Source organism: Schistocerca nitens, chromosome 9, assembly GCF_023898315.1.
Source record: "Schistocerca nitens isolate TAMUIC-IGC-003100 chromosome 9, iqSchNite1.1, whole genome shotgun sequence".
NCBI lineage: Eukaryota > Metazoa > Arthropoda > Insecta > Orthoptera > Acrididae > Schistocerca > Schistocerca nitens.
Window position 1 is genome coordinate 41,108,477 of NC_064622.1, and position 24,794 is coordinate 41,133,270.

General features: G+C 39.6%; 1 protein-coding gene across 1 annotated transcript in view; it reads left to right on the forward strand.

Annotated features, from left to right (window-relative positions):
• LOC126203611 (integrator complex subunit 2-like) overlaps positions 1-24,794 on the forward strand; it is a 91,888-nt gene that overhangs the window by 36,660 nt on the left and 30,434 nt on the right. The window contains exons 7-9 of the mRNA XM_049937978.1: positions 10,814-11,011; positions 17,467-17,650; positions 20,032-20,180. Of these exons, the coding sequence (XP_049793935.1) occupies positions 10,814-11,011; positions 17,467-17,650; positions 20,032-20,180 (531 nt within the window). The remainder of the gene's footprint in view (positions 1-10,813; positions 11,012-17,466; positions 17,651-20,031; positions 20,181-24,794) is intronic.

Below are 24,794 nucleotides of genomic sequence, written 5' to 3' on the forward strand. Positions count from 1 at the left end.
TGTTTCTCAGGTATATTTATGGTCAGTGACTATATTGGAAGTGCCAATCACCTTTATTATTTCTTGCACCTTCTCAGTGAAGAATGTATTTAACTGTGCAGCATTCAGATTACTGTTTTCAGCCTGTGAAGTCATTTTACTGTTGCACTGACTGTTAATGATATTCCACATTGCACGTGTCTTATTTTCAGACATTAGTATTGTATCTTCATTTTTTTTACACCTAGCTTCCTTTAAGGCCTGTCTTAATCTTTTCTTTTTCACTGTGAGCATGTCTTTAAATACTTGAGAACCTGTACTTCTATACCAGTCATAATATTGATCACACTCCCTCTTGATCTTCAACACCTTTTCATCCTTGACCTTATTTACTCTAAGTGCCTTTTATTATTTAGTAACTTAATGGGAAAGGACATCTTAGCATATACAGAAAGAGTAGATATGAGTTCTTCCACCTTTCTATCTATTGCATGTTCTCGATAAACCTGCACCCAATTACTTTTATCAAAATGAGACTTAAACATATGTAGATTATCATAATTGACCACACATACTTTCTTTCCTGCCATATGCACTGAGTCAGTGTTACAATTTCTTGTTATATCTGTTCTAAGAAGTAGTGGCCAGTGGTCAGATACCCAGGTCTTAATTACCTCTGACGTGAGATGCATTAACTCATTTGATACAACTATATTGTCAATAAAGGTACCAGTACCTTTATAATGTGGCCTTGTTATTTCAGTGGTTGGAATATAAAGACCAAAAGAATTTAATAAATTATTTACATATGAGTTATAGATAGTAGACAGCTGAAAATTCAAATTGAAATCTCCACAGATTAGTATCCTACACTTATACTTACAGACTGTCTCACATAAAGACACTAACTTGTTAACAAAATCATCTGTTGAATTGCATCCAGTCTTAGTTGAGTACAAAGCTACAACTATTAAATTTAAATCTGTTAACCTAACAGCTGCAATTTCACATAACATTTCTAGAGATAATGCTTTAACTTTTGCTATTGGTTCATATTTAATCCCCTTTTTTTTAGAAACATAACACACCCAGCATGATTTTTATTAGTTCTACAATATTTGTCAGCTAGGGTGTAGCCCTCAGGGCAGTATAGATCTATTTCATCATGCTTTAACCAGTGTTCTACGAGACAGACTACATCTAAGTGATAACTCTCTATGACATCTTCCACTACTTCCAACTTATTAGATAAACACTGTACATTCCAGTGTAGGACATTAAAATTGTCTGGTCTGTGCCCGAGTCTGTTTACTTTGAGATCATCTAGTTTCCTGGACCCAGAATGAATGGTTTGAAGATTATTTTGATCCTGCTGGAGCATATCTGTTAATGTTTTGCCAGACAGGCCAGCAGGCTTTACAGGTTTCCCTGGTCCAGCGGTATTACTGTAAAGGTGGCCATTTCTTTACTCACAGTTTTGGTAATTAGTTTCGAGATTAATCTTCTTCCTTGGTTGTTGAGGTGGAATCCTTGTCGTGTATAGCACTCCCTGTCAAACTCGCTAGCTTTAATGATTGTAGTATTTTTGAATTTCGAACACAGGTGATATAGCCGTTTGCTTACTTCCAATACCTCGCGATTTGCGCAGTATCATTTTGTAAGATCATATCTAAATGGAACATCGACAACAAATGCTTTTTCGATTTGCGCAGGATCGTTTGTAAGATCATATCTAAATGGAACATCGACAACAAATGCTTTTTTGATGTGATACTTGGTAATGTGCTTCTTAAACCTTTTATTAAGTTCGCGCTGTTGTTTTTCGCTGTGTCATTTGTTCCAGTCATAATTACGACGACATCAGCTTCAGAAACCTTTTTGTTAGTGTTTTGCAAGACATCCTTGGCTTCTGCTGAAGGATACACATACCCCAAACACTCGAGATTTATGTTTTCATTAAGGTAACTTGAAACATTACAACCTTGGCAATCACTCAATAAGGTAATTTTACAGGTTTTACGTACTAAACTTTGACCATCACACTGTTTCACTCCTGTTTGAATTTCTTTTTGATATTTATTAGCACTATTATGTTTCACTGCATGTTTCCTGTTCGCTACTTTGTTCATGAAACTTGCTAACATTCACACTGCAGCTACTTATGCTGTTTTTGGCATTATGCCGTTTTGCTGTGAATGTTTCTTGTTCATCACTTTGTTCACAAAACTTACTTACGTTCACTCTACAGGTTTTTACACAGTCTTCTACTGGGCAGAGCTGTGAATATTTGTTTACGTCGGCGAACCTTACTCTTCTTGGTGGGTTATTTACTGCTGCTAAGCTATTATTATGTCGAATCGTTTCGCAGAGCGGAGGTTCCTTTACAGTACAGGTTACCTTCGATATCTGTGATTCATTATTTACTGCTTCTGAAGTCCCACATGCTCTCTGAGTGAGTCATAGCTGCTGATTTCCTTTCTTCAGGTATACAATTTCTTTACGTATTATGGCAGTTAAACTGTTAGAGGTGTGCATGGGGGCAACTTTATTGCAAGACCAATCACAATTATCACATTGCTAGATGAACTCAGAATGTGCAAGGATAAATGTGTTTTGGTTCACAATGTACATTATTGTTTTACTCATAACTGCTTGTTGTGAATGTTTTAAAATTGTTTCCCCAAAGACGCTCATCAACCTCTATAAGAAAATTTAAAAGAGAGGGACTTGAATTGGAATCTGGTAGAGCTGGATTTCTGAAACTGGCACATTCCTCTTGTTATGTAAAAAAGTTCATTGTAACTGAACATATACTGTAATTTGGTGTGTGTTTTTTGTAGTTGAGTACAAGTACTGTGTTTTGTATTTAAACTGGAAATATCTCCTATACCTGTATTTACACACTTTTATAAATTTAATCTTACCTTGTTGTAACATGCTGATTTTATACACACACTAAATGACAGTCAACTGCATTAACAGCAAAAGACTTATTATATTCAGTTATACCTCACACATTGTTATGTTTCTAATATTTAAACAATTGAAGATAAAAATCAGTAGAGTCTCTAGCTTCTGGTAGTTTAAAAATTAGTTTTTAGGTATATTTATGTACTAGTAACCTGGAAATAAGATTTGCCGAAGTTGTGAAGTAGGTGTAGCATACCTAACAGGAAAGTCTGTATTTTATTGTCCTTTGACATCTGGGAGGGAGAAGACTTAAGAATTGCTCATTTCTGTTATTTTCTGACACTGAAGTTTGACGAGCATATCTCTGATGCTCTCTCACTTGCTGAATAAGCTCATTTGTATCCCTTATATTAATAATACCTGGTAAGCGTCCCAGATAGATGAGCAGTTCTTTGGTACAGGAAGAAGTCTTTTTAAGTTCCTGACAGCATATTTTTGAAGTACTCAAGCTTTGTTACTTTTGTGTTATTTCATTGCTTTCCAGTGTTATAATGAAAATGAAAATCTAGCTATCAGTTATACTGTATTATATTTATTTGCATCACAGATCACATTATTTACAACATTGGAAAAAATATTTGCATTAAACCCATTACATCTAATCAACTAAAGAAAAAATAGCTCTGCTACCATAAAATGTTCAATGTTATTTAAAAGAAAGCATTGACATGTCACTTGAGACATTATGCCACTGACCCATCAACACAAAGCAGCAGCCTGGAGTCTATATTTGAAAACAGAATATAAAGTGCCTTCAGCACAACACTAGACATTACGAAGTGTCCCCATTTCCTTCAGAATATTGCACAACACTAAAAATTTTACAGTGTCCCTATTTCCTTCAGAATATTTATGCAGCTGAATACTGCCATTACAAGTAAAGTAGGATGGGCTCTTTGGAAGTCAGCATTAACAGACTTCATCATTATCATCTTATGGTTAAAAAAAGAACATACTATTGGGAAAACGGACTTGTGTTGATCTATGACCATATGAGTTATTAGTCTAGTTTGAAGGTACAACTCTGTGTATTGCAGTGTTCCTGCCACCCCTGCTTGAAGTATTTGTCCCATTATGTTTATCAAAAGTGTGCTGATTTCATCACCAAAAATTCATTTTGGCATAGTAATGAAGGAATCTTCAAAAGCTTTAACCTGGAAAATAGGTAATTGTTTTATCCGGTGACTTCACATTTCCCAATATTTTTATGCAACAAATCATATTAAAGATGGCGCAGTTTGGAGAAATCTTTGGTGCAGTGTATCTGTTCATCTGCGTGGTTTTGTAGTGCTTCACAAACATGTAAATAAACACGCACCTTCTCAGTTTGCATCCATCATCCAGGCACAGGACATGAGATGTCATGTAAACATTTTTCTGGCAGTAATGCAGAACACTGAAAATGTTTATTTCAGTGTTTAGTCAATATTATTTTTACTATTTCGTGAATGAAGACTGTGGCAACAGCCTGCTCTGTTGCGTAGACTGAGATCTAGGTTAGGTTGGAAGATTGTATTTTGGTTATGAATTTTTGAAGCCCGTTAACGTAATTTCATAGGAAACTATCAAACTATTTCATGGAGCACAATTAAAATTATTCTGCTTATCATATGGGAGGGCTGTGATGTTTGCGTACATCACATGTCCTGTGCTGTAAGTGGCTAATAGAAGCAGAGCAGCAGACACCATGTTATGTTGGTTTACATATTTGCAAAACTAAAGGCCATATTTGATGGTTTTCATATCTGTACTCATGTACTAAGAAAATATTCTCTTTAATTAATGAGCCATATTTACATCAGTTTCACATGTAATTGGCTTCTGTATGGAAAAGTCTAACATATTCTGGCATGCAGATAGGTATTTTGCAATAGTGGCAATACCAGATTATTTCTTTCTTGGCTTTCCAATAGATTTTTTCATTTTCTCAAAACAACACTTAGAAACACGTGTTGGATGCTACTTCATCTTGAGATTTATCTGTGAAAAAAGCCAGATTAAGGCAAATAAAACAGAAATAAATTATAATTACAGCAGCAGTGTCAGTAGCAACAATATTAGCAAGGAAAAATTGTACTAGACTTCAGCTTACCTAAATATGAATCTTCTTCATACTTTCCCATTCAGATATTTCTCCCTGTAATCCAGAATCATTGAATTCCTCCTCTAGAGGTTCCAAAATTTTATGATCGCTCAACAGATGTGATATATTTGTAACAGAATTATAGCAGATTGCAAAATCTAACAAGTACATGCACGAACCTCATGACGGTGCACACGCATTGGCTCACTCAATCAGGATAACAGCTCTTGTGTTCACTACTGTTTCTTTTGAAATAATTTTAGAAATTGACAACAGAAGGCAGCAAGTCATGATGTACAGGTAGCAAGAGAGTCCAGTTTTTAGCAATAGGTAGCTCACACTTCAAGAAAACTGTGGCCAAAGATATTGTCAGGTGTGGTCCTGTAGACCTGGTGGCTTGGGCACAGTCTTTTGGACATGGCATTGCGGTGTGATTTACGCTCAGGCTTGATCGCTAAAATGCTAAAAATCTGTGAGAACTGTGTCATCTTTTGGTACAATTTATTATGCAGAAGTGTGGGAAATGTAACTTCAAACTGTTACTGGAATGGAATTTATTGGGAGTATGGCTATTTTTGCTTAATGACACATCTAGAGCTACATTCTGTTATTCCAAGTTTGTACATGACTGCTAGAGCTGGGATAAAAGGTTAAAATCCAGTGTAAAAATTCAGTAACTAATTAGTTGCCAATATTAGTACCCTGATACCTTCAGGTTTACTACATTTTACATGGGAATTGTAAAATGCCAAATCTCACAACACTTCTTCAAAACCACGATTTCAAATTATGATGATAAAATCATCTGATTTCACATTATTTTTCTTGTTCTATTTTATGTAAAATTTACCTGTCTGTAGCAGTTGTCAAAAACTAATTGCGCTTGGGGATTTTTAAGCTACCTCTTTCATGAGTGAGTTTCATTTCGCTAGGGTTCTTCCAACACAATTTCATTCTGGTCTCGCACTACTGGTTTTATATGTTCATTACACTTTAGACCTTTCATACTCTTAGATATTTTTCTATCATTCCAAGAAGAGATGTGCAACATATTACTTCTCATTTTAGTGATTTCCAGTCGTGTAATTGTTTAACAGGACTTTCTACCTATTTATATGCAATACATCACATTTGTTTATGTTTAGGATCAACAACTCGTACCAGGTATTAACCCTGTGCAGGTATTCCTTCATTTTACTACAGTTTACTGGAGTAGAGAAGAGTTTTATTGGTCGTGGTAATCATATAGTACACAAATAGTACATTCTGATGTAGGACAAGTCAATGTATAACAAAATATAGTATTAAATTTGCATTAATGTCATTATTTCTACATTCAATGATCACTGAGTTACAATATACAGAGCAAATATTTTACAAAAATAAAGAGTAGATATTTTAAAGCAGAAAGAGCATGTACTGTACTGGCAGATAATATTTGTATTACAGTAACATTTACATGGTAAATCATTAAAGTGCTATTAACATTTATATGATACATCACTAAGGTAAAGACACAAATCGTTAGTGAACTTTCTGAAGGAACTCGTGGAGGCTATAGAAGCAGTGATGAGTCAAATACGCCTTAGTAGTTGACTTGAAATTTGCCATGTCATTTATTGATTTAATTTGTGGGGGAAGTTTATTATAAATAACTTTCCGATAATACAGGGTTCCTTTTCTATTTAGGGTGGTGTTGGTGGACTCTAGATGAAAGTCTCCTTTTTGCCTGGTGTTATAGGATTGGATATTTTAATTTTCTGGATGCGAGTGGGATTTTCCATTGAACATTTTTCACAAACATGGTTATCTCATACACATATATACATGGAAGTGGGAGGACTGCTAGCTTTTTAAAAGAGTGGTCTACAGATTTTATTCCATTTTACACTTTCCATTATTTGTGTAATTCTTTTTTGTAGCCTATAGAGCTTTTGGCTAAGAGAAGAGTTACCCCAGAAAATAATTCCATTTCCTAAGAACTTTATGCTGTCTACATTCTGAAGGTCTTTGTTAGATATCTGGAGCTGAGCAGTTTGCTCACCTTTTTTCACATTATATAAATTTAGTGCCAATGTCTTACTTGCATTTATTACCAATTTGTTGTGACTGAACCAGTTTTCAGTATTGCACAGTGTCTCTGTTGTAGACTTATGAAGCATTTTCATTTCTTTCCAATTCACTACCACACTTGTATCGTCAGCAAACTGGATGACGTTCCTGCAGAATTGTTTAGGTCATTCACATATAACAGAAATATAAGAGGTCCCAGAACTGAACCTTGTGGCACTCCATATTTAATGGTTTCATAGTCTGAATAGTGTTGAGTGAGTTTGATGAAATTTTGATGTTGCACTTCAACCACTTGTTTTCAACCGCTTAGGTATGACTTTATCCAGTTGTTAGATGTTCCTCTAATCCCCATGCTGTCAAGCTCAGGCAATAGTTGTTTGTGATCTGTGATATCAAATGCTTTAGAGAGATCTAGACATATACCAATGACATTTTTCCTGTTATCTAGTCTCTGAAGTACTTCACTTAATAGCGCAAAAATTTCTGTATCAGTTGATCGACCTTTCCTGAAACCATGTTGTGCTGTGGATAGTATTTTGTGCTCTTCCAGAAAATCTACTACTCTTCTTTGAAAAATTTTTTCTATGATTTTTGAGAATACAGATAGTAGAGCACAATGGGCGTGTAGTTAGCCACTACATCCTTCTTAACGTTTTTGAATAGTGGTTTGAGCTTACTGATTTTAGGCACAATGGGAAAATTCTGGTTTGAAAGGAACTATTATAAAGGTGAACTAATGGTTCACTAATAAGATCTCCACATTTTTTAATAAGGCTGCCTGGGATGCCATCTATTCCAGTGGAATGATTAACTTTTAAAGTTCTGATAACTGCCAGGACATCTTTCTGGGTAGTTGGAAAGAGAAACAGTGAAGTAGGATTTATGTTGGTATTTACATATGATACTGGGCATTTTGTATTGCAAGGTGTCGTGACTTTTCTCTATACCAAAGCATTTTCTGGAAATTTATCTCACAGAACTTGCAGTGCTATGTGCAAGATTGTTTATGTAAATTGTGAATAATACTGGCCCTATACCACACCCTTGGTGCTCATTTACACATTGAGACACTGTTGCACACACCGAAACTGAGTTTACTGTCCATGTCATTTCAGTAAAGCCAGCCATTACCCATAAAGAGTAGTAGGTACCAGTTCTGTATTGGCCACAATTTCTTGAGGAATTAATGACACGAATGTTCTATATCTTTTGGCTTCCAGTGCTTCACTTTGGAAGATTAAATGTGGTATAGTTTCATCTTCCCCGTGCCATAATCCATGTTAAAGTGCTTCTTTCTTAACACCCATTGTGTACAGGTGTTTTTATTAAGTTTCCAGGGCCTGTCATAGCTCTACCATGAGTATAACCTGTCTCCTGTTCAGGCCCTGGATTGCAGAACTTCTCTTGAAGCATCATTAGCTTGCCATGTTTTTGTTTTTGGATCTGCAGGCTGCCTATTGATCCAGTTACATATTTTTGATTCTTAATTGCGTTAGTGATAGTTAGGGCAGGTTTCGGTACAGCAAATGAAGTCACCACTTTTTTAGCCAATCAGGTTGTTCATTGCCATTAACTCCCGAGTGACCAGGTGCCCACAAAAGGTTTACCTTGTTGCTTCCTCTAGTCTCATAAGAGAATTGTGGCATTCCACAATGATCTTTGATCTTGTTGTGGGTACTGTGAGAGAGATTTCAGTGCTGCTAGGTTGTATGAATGAATGCAGATATTGTGATCCATGTAGCACCTACACAGATTCTCCTCCACACACTCTCTGATAGCAAGTATTTATGCCTGGAATACTGCGGCCAGCTTCCCTAGAGTGATTGCTCTTTCTATTCTAGGCTGTATCCTGTATACTACGGCCCCAGCACATTTTTCTGTTTCCTACCCATCAGTAACCCAGACTATGTCCCCTGAATGGTATTTGGTTCCTTCTTCCACTGCTGCCTGCTTCCAACTGCTGCCTTGAAAGGTCTATTGAAGCGACTGGAAATTTTTGTATAGTCAGCTGGCATTTCATTCCTAATTTGCTGCATTCATTATATTGGGGTGGGATACTGTATATTCTTAAGGTTTCCCGTTATTGCCAGGTCTTAATCTGTGTACACCCACCATTGCCTCCATTGTAACCCAAAGGTGTAATGGAAGCATGTCTAGCGTGATCTTCATCGCAGTGGTTTGTGTTCTGCTAACTCTGCCTGTTACGGTAAAGAAAGCCAGTCTGTGCACCTAGACGAGCTCTGTAGTAGCCACCTTCTGTTCTACTTTATTTCACTGTACTGTAGCTGCATAAATTATCATAGGTCTTATTACAGCTAGATGTATATCCAGTACATACTCCTGGAAAGTAGACTCCAGCTTTTACCACAGGCCTGTCTACTGCACATAAGAGCACCATTTGCCTTGGAGCATGTATTTGTTATGTGAAGGGTCCACGATAGTTTTGCATCATCAGTTACCTGTAGACACTTCACTGCCCCCCTCTAGTGGTAGAATCTCATCAAGAAGCTTGAGGCTGCAGTATGTGTCCTGGGTATGCTTCCTTGTGAACAGTACTACAACAGTTTTCCTGGAGCTGACTTTTATAACCTGTTTCCTGCATCAGTTTTGCAGAAGGGCGAGGGCGCAAGGTGCTACTTTTCTAATGGTACTTGCAAATTTGCCAAGAATTACTATGAATGAATTGTCTTTGTATTCTGCTGTGAGGTGATGTTGACCAGTGGAGATCACTGTTGGATAACTGCCATCCTAAAAACCAAGACTGCAGTGCTATAGATTGTTTTCCTATTTCTTGTGTCACCTTTTACTGGATCCAATTTCCTGAGAAGTGGGAGTGTTATATCCCTCCCTTGTTCTTTTGTTCCCTGTCTCGGGGAGGTGGAAGGGGCCTGCCCATCATTCTGAGGCAGTCTCTTTTTTGGAAGTCTTATGTTTAGTAAGCCATCCTTTGCCTTCCTTTCCCTTTTGTTCTGTGAGAAGTTTTCTCCTCTGAGCCCCAGACAAGAATTTGATTTTTATGTGGTCCAACTTCTCAGTTACATTTTCCACTTCTTGGACAATTCTGTCACCCAATCCAGTTGCAGAAACATCTTCCATCAGTTCCAACCATGTTGCTTGGGTGTTTGAGGTCACGTCAAGTCCCTCAAAGTTTTGTATTGTTTTCTGTGTTCTTTATTTTGGTCCCATTAGAACTGGGACATATCAGGTCAACACGAGAGGAGCCCCACGTGGTGCGAGGGTAATTACTCAGAGAGGCTGCTCGGTATCCCTGAGGCTACATTGACAACACATCTTCCCATGTGCCATGGACCCCTCAGTACAGATCCCATCAAACTTTGTTGTGGGTATGTAGGGAGTTTGGGAAGGACTATTGGAATGATTGTGGGAGAGATGGGGTGTTGTGGGACATGCTTTGTCTGATTCATCCTCTGAGATCTGCGTAGTAAGGGAGGTGGCCAGTAGCTGTACTACAGCTGGTATAACCCTCAGCTTCATGTGAACACACAAACCTCTCTGCCGACATGGTCAGTGCTACAAAAAGGCAGTGTCCCCTGGGGAGGTGTAATAAATTCATTGATTACAGTACTTAAATATGTGATTAATTTTTTATTAATGGTTTTAGCAACATCGATATTCCATCTTTTAATAACCTTATGTGAGATATTGTATAACAAATAATAGTGGTATTTTCCTTCCTTGTTGTTCCAGGTTCCAGGAAGAGGAAGTGTCACTAATAGTACAGCTTTTGACATCTCATCCCCCACCATCTCCTGCTGGAGTCCGATTTGTGTCACTGGGTCTTTGCATGCTCATTGCTTGTCCCTCTCTCATCAGTCAACAAGAACATGAAAAGCGAAGCATAGAGTGGGTTCAGTGGCTTGTTAGGGAAGAAGCATATTTTGAAAGGTGAGCAATAGTGCACAAATATGCCTTTTTTATTCTTCTCTCAACCAAAATATATAATTTATGATATGAATATAATGGAGGGAAATATTCCACATGGGAAAAATATATATAAAAACAAAGATGCTATAACTTACCAAACAAAAGCGTTGGTATGTTGATAGAGACAATAAAAAACACACAAACACAAATTTCAAGCTTTCGCAACCCAAGGTTGCTTCATCAGGAAACAGGGAAGGAGAGGGAAAGATGAAAGGATGTGGGTTTTAAGGGAGAGGGTAAGGAGTCATTCCAATCCCGGGAGAGGAAAGACTTACCTTAGGGGGAAAAAGGACAGGTATACACTCGCACACACATACATAGCCATCCGCACATATACAGAGATAGGCAGACATGTGTAAATGAAAAAGTTTACATATGTCTGCCTGTGTCTGTATATGTGCGGATGGATATATGTATGTGAGCGAGTGTATACCTGTCCTTTTTTCTCCCTAAGGTCTTTCCACTCCCGGAATTGTAATGACTCCTTACCCTCTCCCTTAAAACCCACATCCTTTCGTCTTTCCCTCTCCTTCCCTCTTTCCTGATGAAGCAACCTTGGGTTGCGAAAGCTTGAAATTTGTGTGTGTGTCGTCGTAACTGCCGTCTGCTTCACGTCTGCTGTGCAGCGAGCTACCTTAATTTAGGTATTAACTGTATTGTTCTTACTTGTCACTTCTTCTTCCGTGTGTTTTTGCTTTTAGGAAGCTTTAATTGTCGAGTGCTAGTAATAGTGTTCCATAGATTTCGTGTTTGTTTTGAATACAGTCAGAGAGAGTCCCTTTAGTCAACCATAACGCCAGTAGTGCTAGTGTTTGTTTTTAATACAGTCCAGAGACAGGTGGTGCTATTTTCATAGTTTTCTACAAGAAGTGGCTAGCAACCACTGTTTAGTCAACAATCAGCCACATTTAGTGAATTAGCAGTCTAGTTAAAGGTTGATTAACTCTCTACAGTAAATTGATTTCTTAGGGTGGATAGGATGTGTGACTGCTGTGTACGGACGCAGGAGGAGCTGGCCACTGTTCGCGAACAGCTGAACGTGTTGATGGCCGCGGTCAGCCATCTTCAGGCTGCTGCCTCGGAGTGTAGCGGCAGTGGGGAGTCTGGTGCGTCGCATGGTACACCCCAGGTGTTACATGCTTCACCCACTGTCCCTGCTATCGAGACATCTTCGCGGGTACCGGGCGCGGTTGGGCCAACCTCTCCACAAGGGGAGTGGCGGGTTCAGCGGCGTTCGTGGCGCACAAGGCGGAGGGTAAATGTGGAGGCTGGCCGTGTGGCGTCGCCCACTCTGCCTGTGAGTGGACATGTGGCCGCTCCTTCAGCAAGGTCCGAGCAGGCACACGGGGGGAGGGTTTTATTAGTTATTGGGAGCTCCAACGTTAGGCGGGTGATGGAGCCCCTTAGGGAAATAGCGGAAAGGTTGGGGAAGAAGGCCAGTGTTCACTCTGTCTGCTTGCCGGGGGGTCTCATCCGAGATGTGGCGGAGGCCCTGCCGGCGGCGATAGAGAGCACTGGGTGCACCTGACTGGACTGCAAATTGTTGCTCATGTTGGCACCAATGACTCTTGCCGTCTGGGTTCAGAGGTCATCCTCAGTTCGTACAGGCGGTTGGCGGAATTGGTGAAGGCGGAAAGCCTCGCTCGCGGGGTGGAATCAGAGCTAACTATTTGTAGTATCGTTCCCAGGACCGATCGCGGTCCTCTGGTTTGGAGCCGAGTGGAAGGATTAAACCAGAGGCTCAGACGATTCTGCGGAGATCTCGGGTGCAAATTTCTCGACCTCCACTATCGGGTGGAGAAATGTAGGGTCCCCCTGAATAGGTCAGGTGTGCACTACACGCCGGAAGCGGCTACAAGGGTAGCGGAGTACGTGTGGAGTGCACATGGCGGTTTTTTAGGTTAGAGAATTCCCTCCCTAGGCCCGACGAGACGCCTCCTGAGACGCAGCAATGTAGGAGTAGGCAGAATGCAACAGGGAATAACAATATTAATGTGCTAATAGTAAACTGCAGGAGCGTCTATAGAAAGGTCCCAGAACTGCTCTCATTAATAAACGGTCACAACGCCCATATAGTACTAGGGACAGAAATTTGGCTGAAACCAGACGTAAACAGTAATGAAATCCTAAACTCAGATTGGAATGTATACCGCAGAGACAGGCTAGACAGCAAAGGGGGAGGCGTGTTTATAGCGATAAGAAGTGCAATAGTATCGAAGGAAATTGACGGAGATCCGAAATGTGAAATAATTTGGGTGAAGGTCACGGTTAAAGCAGGCCCAGACATGGTAATTGGATGTCTCTATAGGCTCCCTGGCTCAGCAGCTGTTGTGGCTGAGCACCTAAAGGATAATTTGGAAAATATTTTGAGTAGATTTCCCCATCATGTTATAGTTCTGGGTGGAGATTTTAATTTGCCGGATATAGACTGTGAGACTCAGACGTTCATAACGGGTGGCAGGGACAAAGAATCCAGTGAAATTTTTTTAAGTGCTTTATCTGAAAACTACCTTGAGCAGTTAAATGGAGAACCGACTCGTGGTGATAACATATTAGACCTTCTGGTGACAAACAGACCCGAACTATTTGAAACAGTTATCGCAGAACAGCGAATCAGCGATCATAAAGCGGTTACTGCATCGATGATTTCAGTGGTAAATAGAAATATTAAAAAAGGTAGGAAGATTTTTATGTTTAGCAAAAGTGACTAAAAGCAGATTACAGAGTACCTGATGGCTCAACACAAAAGTTTTGTCTCAAGTACAGATAGTGTTGAGGATCAGTGGACAAAGTTCAAAACCATCGTATAATATGCGTTAAATGAGTATGTGCCAAGCGAAATCGTAAGTGCTGTGGATTGGCAAGACAGCCAATCCACTAGGAGGAAGCCGATAGGCACGCGTTTAAGCTCACGCAGGCTGGCGTGAGGTCTGGAACAGGACAAGGTAATCAGAACCCAGAAAAACGGACGCAGATGGTGGAATACTTAACTTTAATCCATAAATGGTGAACATTGCTCTTGACGATACATGAATTACAAGATCAATAGCAACTGATAATGGCGCCTTGCTAGGTCGTAGCAAATGACGTAGCTGAAGGCTATGCTAACTATCGTCTCGGCAAATGAGGCGTAATTTGTCAGTGAACCATCGCTAGCAAAGTCGGCTGTACAACTGGGGCGAGTGCTAGGAAGTCTCTCTAGACCTGCCGTGTGGCGGGACTCGGTCTGCAATCACTGATAGTGGCGACACGCGGGTCCGACGTATACTAACGGACTGCGGCCGATTTAAAGGCTACCACCTAGCAAGTGTGGTGTCTGGCGGTGACACCACAGTAAGAGATGGAAAAGAGCCACCGTGGTATAACAACCGAGTTAGAAAACTGCTGTGGAAGCAAAGGGAACTTCACAGCACACATAAACATAAAACTTCCTGGCAGATTAAAACTGTGTGCCCGACCGAGACTCGAACTCGGGACCTTTGCCTTTCGCGGGCAAGTGCTCTACTTGCCCGCGAAAGGCAAAGGTCCCGAGTTCGAGTCTCGGTCGGGCACACAGTTTTAATCTGCCAGGAAGTTTCATATCAGCGCACACTCCGCTGCAGAGTGGAAGTCTCATTCTGGAAACGTAAACATAGCCAAAGCCTTGCAGACAAACAAAAACTATGCGAAGCGAAAAGTGGTGTGAGGAGGGCTATGCGAGAGGCGTTCAATGAATTCGAAAGTAAAGTTCTATGTACTGACTTGGCAGAAAATCCTAAGAAATTTTGGTCTTATGTCAAAGCGGTAGGTGGATCAAAACAAAATGTCCAGACACTCTGTGACCAAAATGGTACTGAAACAGAGGATGACAGACTAAAGGCCGAAATACTAAATGTCTTTTTCCAAAGCTGTTTCACAGAGGAAGACTGCACTGTAATTCCTTCTCTAGATTGTCGCACAGATGACAAAATGGTAGATATTGAAATAGACGACAGAGGGATAGAGAAACAATTAAAATCGCTCAAAAGAGGAAAGGCCGCTGGACCTGATGGGATACCAGTTCGATTTTACACAGAGTACGCGAAGGAACTTGTCCCCCTTCTTGCAGCGGTGTACCGTAGGTCTCTACAAGAGCGTAGCATTCCAAAGGATTGGAAAAGGGCACAGGTCATCCCCGTTTTCAAGAAGGGACATCGAACAGATGTCCAGAACTATAGACCTATATCTCTAACGTCGATCAGTTGTAGAATTTTGGAACACATATTATGTTCGAGTATAATGACTTTTCTGGAGACTAGAAATCTACTCTGTAGGAATCAGCATGGGTTTCGAAAAAGACGGTCGTGTGAAACCCAGCTCGCGCTATTCGTCCACGAGACTCAGAGGGCCCTAGACACGGGTTCACAGGTAGATGCCGTGTTTCTTGACTTCCGCAAGGCGTTCGATACAGTTCTCCACAGTCGTTTAATGAACAAAGTAAGAGCATATGGACTGTCAGACCAACTGTGTGATTGGATTGAAGAGTTCCTAGATAACAGAACGCAGCATGTCATTCTCAATGGAGAGAAGTCTTCCGAAGTAAGAGTGATTTCAGGTGTGCCGCAGGGGAGTGCTGTTCACAATATACATAAATGACCTTGTGGATGACATCGGAAGTTCACTGAGGCTTTTTGCAGATGATGCTGTGGTGTATCGAGAGGTTGTAAGAATGGAAAATTGTACTGAAATGCAGGAGGATCTGCAGCGAATTGACGCATGGTGCAGGGAATGGCAATTGAATCTCAATGTAGACAAGTGTAATGTGCTGCGAATACATAGAAAGATAGATCCCTTATCATTTAGCTACAAATTAGCAGGTCAGCAACTGGAAGCAGTTAATTCCATAAATTATCTGGGAGTACGCATTAGGAGTGATTTAAAATGGAATGATGATATAAAGTTTATCTTTGGTAAAGCAGATGCCAGACTGAGATTCATTGGAAGAATCCTAAGGAAATGCAATCCGAAAACAAAGGAAGTAGGTTACAGTATGCTTGTTCGCCCAGTGCTCGAATACTGCTCAGCAGTGTGAGATCCTTACCAGGTAGGGCTGATAGAAGAGATAGAGAAGATCCAATGGAGAGCAGCGCGCTTCGTTACAGGATCATTTAGTAATCGTGAAAGCGTTACGGAGATGATAGATAAACTCCAGTGGAAGACTCTGCAGGAGAGACGCTCAGTAGCTCGGTACGGGCTTTTGTTAAAGTTTCGAGAACATATCTTCACTGAAGAGTCAAGCAGTATATTGCTCCCTCCTACGTATATCTGGCGAAGAGACCATGAGCATAAAATCAGAGAGATTAGAGCCCACACAGAAGCATACCGACAATCCTTCTTTCCACGAACAATACGAGACTGGAATAGAAGGGAGAACTGATAGAGGTACTCAGGGTACCCTCCACCACACACCGTCAGGTGGCTTGCGGAGTATGGATGTAGATGTAGATGTTTGTGTGTTTTTTATTGTTTCTATCAACATACCAACGCTTTCGTTTGGTAAGCTACAGCGTCTTTGTTTATATATATAAAATATATAATTTATTTCTTTAAGCTTACTACTGCTCAAATTATGACAGTATATGCATTAATGTTAAAGAAAGTGGATTAAATTGCACTTGACCAGAAAGTTAGTTAGAACACCATGGTGTTTCACTTTGCATGGTCCTGTTGGAAGGGACTCACTCAGCCAAATGTAGGTTTAAGGTGGATTCCAGATCGTGGCAGACCTTGGCATTTTTTGCACTAACATAGCATTGCTAGAGGTGGAAAGAAACAATACATGACCAACTAGGAATCAAAACTCAAACCTTACCCACTAAATCACCATGACACTAGATTTGTTCCCTCTGCCAATCGTTTTGAAACAAATTAAAGTTTGTAATTCAGACCAAATGCCAGATTAATTGATTAAAGTAACTCCCCACCCTGTACCCCACCCCCTTCCCTACCTCCTCACCATCATGACCAAGTGCTTCCACATATTGTTGCCCACACGATTGAAACTCTTCAGAATTGCTATACAGTCCCATCTTAGCCTTGTTACATTAACATCCGTTTGGTCCACTCAGCGATGCATTAAGGGGCATCTGTTTGTTCCCACTCGTGGGTGAAGGAAGCGATGCATAATCTGTCTGCTGCTCACATGAAAAAGTTTTTTGTCGTGGTATTATAAAACTTGTCTAACAGTGGACCAAGTGCATTGAAAACTAGTGAAAACTATTGAAACTATTGAAAACTGTGTTTAAAAATTATTTTGTTTTAAGTTTTGTTCAGTTGCAACAAGTTATAAAAATTTAGCGCAGATACTTATTGAGTTATCATCTTGTATAGGAGGAATGTAAATTTTTTTGTTGAACATTATTGTAAATAATATTTATTGTTCTTAATCTTATCAACAGCTCAAGTGGAGTGACAGCATCATTTGGAGAAATGCTGTTACTTATGGCAATCCATTTCCACAGCAATCAGCTAAGTGCTATCTGTGAACTAGTATGTTCCACCCTTGGAATGAAAGTACAGATACGTTCCAACAACATGACACGAATGAAACAAATTTTCACACAGGAGATTTTTACAGAGCAGGTAATGGACTGTTTATTGTTTATTAGTGACTGAAACACTTTACAGGTTGGCTTATTCAGTAAATACAAGAAGTCCTTTTACCCCTAGGCGAAAACAGTGTATTTTATATTTGGGCACTTACATACAAAAGCGTTTTATCCAGCAGATATGTACGTGCATCATCATGCCCACAGCAGAGGTCTATGCATCTACAAGTTCTCCTTAATGTCTGTGGAGCATATCGTGAGTTATGCTTCAAATGGTTGCCTAAACACCTTAGCTTAATTTTTATTGTGGTAATGTTCTTGAACCTTGTGGGACTCGATTATTCCCCATAACGAGCTGGCAGGTATGGTTGCCATTCCAATCAGATCTGAATAGCACAGTGTGCTGGAGCTGCATTTTCTTGTAACAACACATCATCCTTTATTCCCTTGTCTTTGAGCTGAGGTATTAATCCATTCAAAACTCGTAGAAATAATGATTTCCTTCAGTTACCATTCAAAGAAATGCGGTCCAAACAGGTATCTGATGATTTTCCAGTGCTTATCGTAACATGAGTTCCTTTCCCCCTCTTGTGCATACTAGAGATTTTTCTTGTACCATAAAGCTGCGTACTTCCTGTCTGAACTGTGATATATCTCACATTTATCAGAAAATAACACACTTAGGTGAGACACACCATTCAGAGATTGTGCCAACAAAGCATACTAGACTGCAGTTCGCTGCTCCGTATCATTATCAGATAATTCATTAAAAAAGTTGGTCAAAATCCTTTTGAAATCTTTTTTAACATGTTATGCATTGAAGACCAGGGTACTTGAAGGTCAGCTGCTGGTTTTCGAATGTATTTAAGACTGCTCAGTTGATTGAGTGATGGCAGTACCTGTTTCCTCTCACAATTTGTTACGTTGACTGTATGGCCTGTGTTTAAGGCTGTCTTGGGGGAGGGAGAACAAGCAGGCTTGATTTATGAGATGGGATCTTTCCAAAGCAGTCTGTAAACACATCATCATTGTCTGCCTGTGTTCATGTACCCCCACACGTGCCACAAATGACTTGACGACATTGTAACTGTATCTGCTCACATCAACTATGGTTTCACAACTAAAACTATGCAGTACTGATAACAATGTTTTTCATCTGCTTTAGAATAGGAATATGAATAAAATAACTAAATAGTTTTTGGTTTTTGACCATTTCTTGTGGATGTAATTTTGAAAGCCTGCAATTTAAAGTTAATATGTCCCCTACATATATTACATATTGGTGATCATCATATCATGCCCATCAGTTACATACAGGGTTTTATTAAAGTCAGCTATTATAACATCTGCTTATTTATTTAAGACTCAAAATCTGAAAACAGAATAGCTGGCCAGTACTCGCTTTTAGGAATCAGAATTCCATGTACAGCCAGTAGACACATAAGAAAGTATTGCTGGCTGTTGGTGCCAGCAAAATATTAGAAAATCTGTACTGCTGTTTGAAAAAAGTACCCTATTGGTAAATGTTCAGTTGATAGCCTTGCAAATCTGAATAATTTGACCTTTATTTGTTCCTTCCTAGTCCACCATGTCTTTACTTAGAAATTAAAATAATCGTCTCTTTGACTCTCTTCTTCACAGGGGAAGTAGTACATTCAGAGTTGGGAGACTTGGAGTTTTAGTCTGCTTATCGTATTTACTAATTAAATTTAGTACTTCCCTTTCATAATTTTTCATCTGCATTGTACCCATTAATAAATTGAGACAGCTTTCCTGCTCTCTCCTCTCATCACATGTTTGTTGCACTACACATTACTTTGGATGTGTGGTGCATAGTGGTTAAGATAGGGAGGAATGGAGTTCACAGACGCATCCAGCTCTACATGTTTCAATTCCATGGGACCTCTCTGAATTACTTTAGGTGAATGTCTTATCACTGCTTGAAACAGATCATAGCTCTCCAACTGAGTTGGTATGCTCCCTAATACAATGTTGGTAAGATGTTAAGCCCAAACCATTTCTTCTACCATTTCTCTTAGACAATTGACGGATACTACTGATTTTATTGGTTTAGAGATTATGTTATGTTGTAACATTTGTTACCAGTTTCTTTCTATAATTATGTCTCAGTGTAACTAAAGATCTTTCTAGGAAAGGAAATAGCTCTATGACTCTGAATTTACTTTTGTTGATATTTGACGGAGATACAAGTGAATTGTTGGTGTTGATCTCAGATGAGCATGGAATTGTATTTTGTGTTATTCAAATTTGTAGCAGTTGAGTTATGTAATTTATGAAAGTACTTATTGTTATAGTTGTGTATTATGTGTGCAACAAAGAGTAATACAGACAACTGCTAACTTTTTATAGCTTTGTGTGAAATTGATTGTGCTCGTATGATTATCTCAATTCTAGGTTGTGACATCACATGCTGTGAAAGTGCCAGTTACAGCCAATCTCAATGCTGACATTCCAGGATTCCTGCCAATCCATTGCATTCACCAGCTGCTGAAGAGCAGAGCATTCACAAAACACAGGGTGCCCATCAAGGACTGGATTTACAAGTATAAATATCAATGTTTTATCCATATTTAGCTTGAGAGTATGGGTTGATTATAATTGAAGTTCCAGTTTCAAAATGCTGTAAATGAAGAACCACTGCTCAGAATGACATCAAATGTGAATGGAATATTACCAAAGTAGGAGGGATATGCTGTGGAAACAAAGAGAATTTAATGACAGTTTTCTCACTAGATGGCCACTGTAAGTGTCGTAACGTAAATAGATTCGGCTACAAATGACAGATGAATTGCAATACAATGGGTATGGTGCCCATTAAACCAACTGTATTAAGCAATGTGTATGATCACACAAATTTGGCCTTCAACAGTTGTGGAACTGTTACTTAGGAAGGCCCGTCCACCACAGCAAGGTCATACCACATCATATGCGAAAATTTGTTTTTAATTCTCCTAAGGCCAAATACTGCATAAAAATCAATGATGAAATCAGTTTTTAATTGTCTTTAGTCCATAAACTAAGTCAGAAGCAACAGTTAAATTGGTTTTTAATTGATGTGAGACTAGCACGAGACATGTTTGATATGCTGCCCGCTGTTTCATGCTACAAGTTGAAAACGAGAAACTGTGAGTTCCACAACATAATGCAGTATGTCAGGGCTCATGTTCAGAATGTGTTTCGCAGTGCATGCCTTCAGTTCAGCTATTTTGTAATTGGAGCACTGAGCACAATATCTTTCACATAATGCCACAAGCCAGAAGTCACATGGATAAAGATCAGATGATTTGGACGGCCAGGCTGTAGGAAAATCATGGCTGGTAATTCTAGCATTTCCAGAATGTCCCTGCAGCAGCTGCTTCACTGGTTCTGCAATGTGCGGTGGAGCGCCATCTTCGACAAAAATCATGCTGCCTGCGTATCCAAGCTGTTTAAGGATTGGAATGATGTCAGTGCGCAAAAGACACTCATAGTGTTTACCAGTGACTGTACAGGTAACAGGACCCATACCCATCACCTTAAAAAAATATGGCCCAAAGATAAACGATACTGTAATCCTGTATGACACAGTTGCCTTTGCAGAATGAAACTTTACTGTTTGATGTGCGAGTGGATTTTCCATTGCTCAACTTCTGCAGTTTGGTGTACTGTCACGTTCTTGGAGATGGAAATGGTCTTTGTCTGTTCACAGAACATTCCATGGCCATTCATTTTCTATTGCCATGTGAGCAATAAATTGTAGAGCAAACACTTGCCTTACTGACAGGTCAGGATGAAGCAGTTCCTGAACATTGGTAATTTTGCATGGCTAGCAATGCTAGATGTTTTGTAGAATTTTATGCACCGTGCTCACAAGCATGTCCAAAGTTCGGGCATTTCCCTATGATCCGCATCTTTGTACACCACCACTTGACCCCTCCTGCAATGCTGTCGCCACATCTACAATTAAGTCAGATGAATTGTTTTTTACCCTCTGCCACACTGCACTTCAAAATAACCTAAATAACCTGTTTTTTTCGAATTTCGTAATCATTTTCTCCAGGCCCTTGGCAGACATTGGACCAATGCCTTTCTTTACACCCTGAGTGTCTGGAACTTCTGCAGAGCTACTGACACACAGTCACCGTTCTCGTAAGAATGCTGTACCAGCAGCACATGGCCCTGCATAGAGAGTCATGTTGAACATATCAGATGCAAACTGAGGAACAGCTGTGTACCCCGTGTCTGTTATTCAGTTGCTTACAGTGCCACAAACCTGAAGTTTCCATTGTTTAAATTTTTTGTTAATTTTTTGTCTCCATCAAGTTTCCCCTTTCATTGGTAATATTCTGTTCAAATTTGAAATCATGCAATGGTTCACTGTTACAGCATTTTGAAACTGGAACTTTAATATTAATCATCATATATATTGTTAAGGATTGTCAGTATGCCAGCAAAATATAAAAGAAAGACATGGTTTTTCAAGGTTGACATAAATATTTGTGCATAACATAATCAAAGTACGTACTTATAAATGATTCAGGCACTATTATTTTCTCACAAGGATTTATTAGTGTCTATGTGGAACTGGAGTAATAGGTCATAGATCTGACAACATGTCTTGAATTTAATGGGGAAAATGATGATTCCTTAGTAACAAATCAGGTGAAAAGAAGGGGAAAACAGGATAGCTCATATTAAAATATTATCTGTATGCTATTGACAGCACTTAGGGATGAGGCTCTCTGTGACTTAATAATAACAAATAATAGGAATTGGCAAAAGGACTTGTTCCTATGGCTGAGGAAGCAACATTTTTCATTGCACCACACCCCCCACCAAAAAGAAAAAAAAGGGGGGGGCTGATTTTATATTTGCGTAACTACTGATGCCATCTGTGAATGCATGAATTAACTATTGTGGTATTTTGACTACCTTCTGGTTTACATTTAAGAGCACTTGCATCACAGGCTGCTTGTGATGACAGAAAATTTTAACAGTATGTTTTCAGCTTAGGTCTTAAAAGGAGCAATGGAACAAAGTGTGAACGTTAAGTTTTATTTTAAAGAGTAGAAGTGCTATAGACACACTTTTGAAATGATACAAACTGTTTGTGACGGTCAAGCAATGAGTTATAAATATGTTTTAAGTGGCATGCAAGGTTTCATGATGGTAGACAGAGCACTGAAAGTAATCCACATCCAGGAGCATCGTCGACAATTCTAGGTGTACAGAATGTTCAAAAAGGGGCTGAAATTCTTCAAAATGATTGTGGTACCCTACCAGGTTAATTGAGGAGCTCACTGGAATTCCTAAAACAATTGTGTGTTGCTTTACAGCCAATTTTAGCATAGACAGAGGTCCACTTGGAATATGTTAACTTTTCGTCTGGAACATTTTTGTCATATGAGCCTATTTTTTGAGATATTTCATTGTTCCAAGTTAAAACAAACACACTATATATATATATATATATATATATATATATATATATATATATATATATATATATACAGACACATTGATATAAGGCTGTTAGATATTATTTAGCTGTCAGACTAAGTCCTTCATCGGACATAGGCAAAACACACACGCGCGCGCGCACACACACACACACACACACACACACACACACACACACACACGCGCGTGCTCTGTGTGCTATTGCAGTCAGGCCTCAGAACCTGGGATGACAGTGGCTCTCTCTCTCTCTCTCTCTCTCTCTCTGTGTATGTGTGTGTGTGTGTGTGTGTGTGTGTGTGTGTGTGACAAAGGACTTAATCCAAAGTAAATGGACATAAAAACAAATCTATTCACCAAGCAGTGGCAGGGGAACATACACACACAAAAGGATTTAACTTTTACAAGCTTTCGGATCCAGTGGCTCCTTCTTCTGGTGGAAGAGTTGAAGTGGAAGGAAGAGGGGTGAAGTAAAAAGACAGGAGAGGTTTACTGGACGGTAAGTCTCCCCTGACTTGGGGTTCTGGTTAAGTTTTCTAAACCGTACCCCTTTCCCTAAACCTCTCGAGCTCGTTTCCTTCATGCCTCTCCCTTCTCCTTCAACTCTCCCACCAGAAGAAGGAGCCACTGGCTCCAAAAGCTTGTAAAAGTTAAATCCTTTTGTGAGTGTGTTCCCCTGCCATCGCTTGATGAGTAGATTTTTTTTTTTGTCTGTCCATTAACATTATATTATCAATAAAGGACTTAATTCGATATCTAAATAATACCTAGTAGTCATTCATTAATGTCCCTATCTGCCACTTAATGCTTCGTCTCTCAGGTAACTATCTAACCGTTTCTTATAATTGCTATTACATCGTGAGCCTTCCATTACATACAACAGTAAACACTTAGTAACGCAACAACTCTGAGATGCAAAAGTACTGTGATGTGGTTGCTATCACTGCAGAATAGCTCAGCATAGTGTCATTAGCCCACTCTACCATTGCGTTCAGTGAACCTGGCTTGCTGATGATGTCGAGTCCATCTATACCGCTGTATGTCACTGTTGCATCACGGGGACTGGTCCTTGAACCCACATGAACTGGCTACTTTCAACTAGTGCCAGTGTAAGCTTAGCAGAAATTTTTCATAATTCCATTTAAAATTTCTGTTTGACTGCACAGTTCTATGGCATTAAAGCCTATTGGTTTAGGTCTTTGAGCAGTGGAATCTTTGCAAATCAGTTTACTGCTTTTTAAACATGATTTTCAAAATAACCATAGTTTAACTGCTTGACTCTGTTCCAGCAAATAAGTGGTGCGAACAGGGCTGTGTATTGTCACCTCTCCTCTTCATTGTCGTCTTGGATGAGAGAATGACTGTGATGGCAGAAAAAACTGGAGAAGACAAGATAAAAGCAATGGTCCAGAATGAGATTTTCACTCTGCAGCGGAGTGTGTGCTGATATGAAACTTTCTGACAGATTAAAACTGTGTGCCGGACCGAGACTCGAACTCGGGACCTTTGCCTTTTGCGGACAAGTGCTCTACCAACTGAGCAATGGTGTTCATGGATGACTTGATGATCTGGAAAAACAGGGAGGTGCAGATTCAGGAACAGCTGGGTGCTTGTAAGGAAATTGTGGGACAATGTGGAATGAAATTCAGTGTAAACAAATGTGAGCTCCTGGTCACTATTAGAAAGGGAAAAAGACCTACTAGTACAATAAGAACTGCATG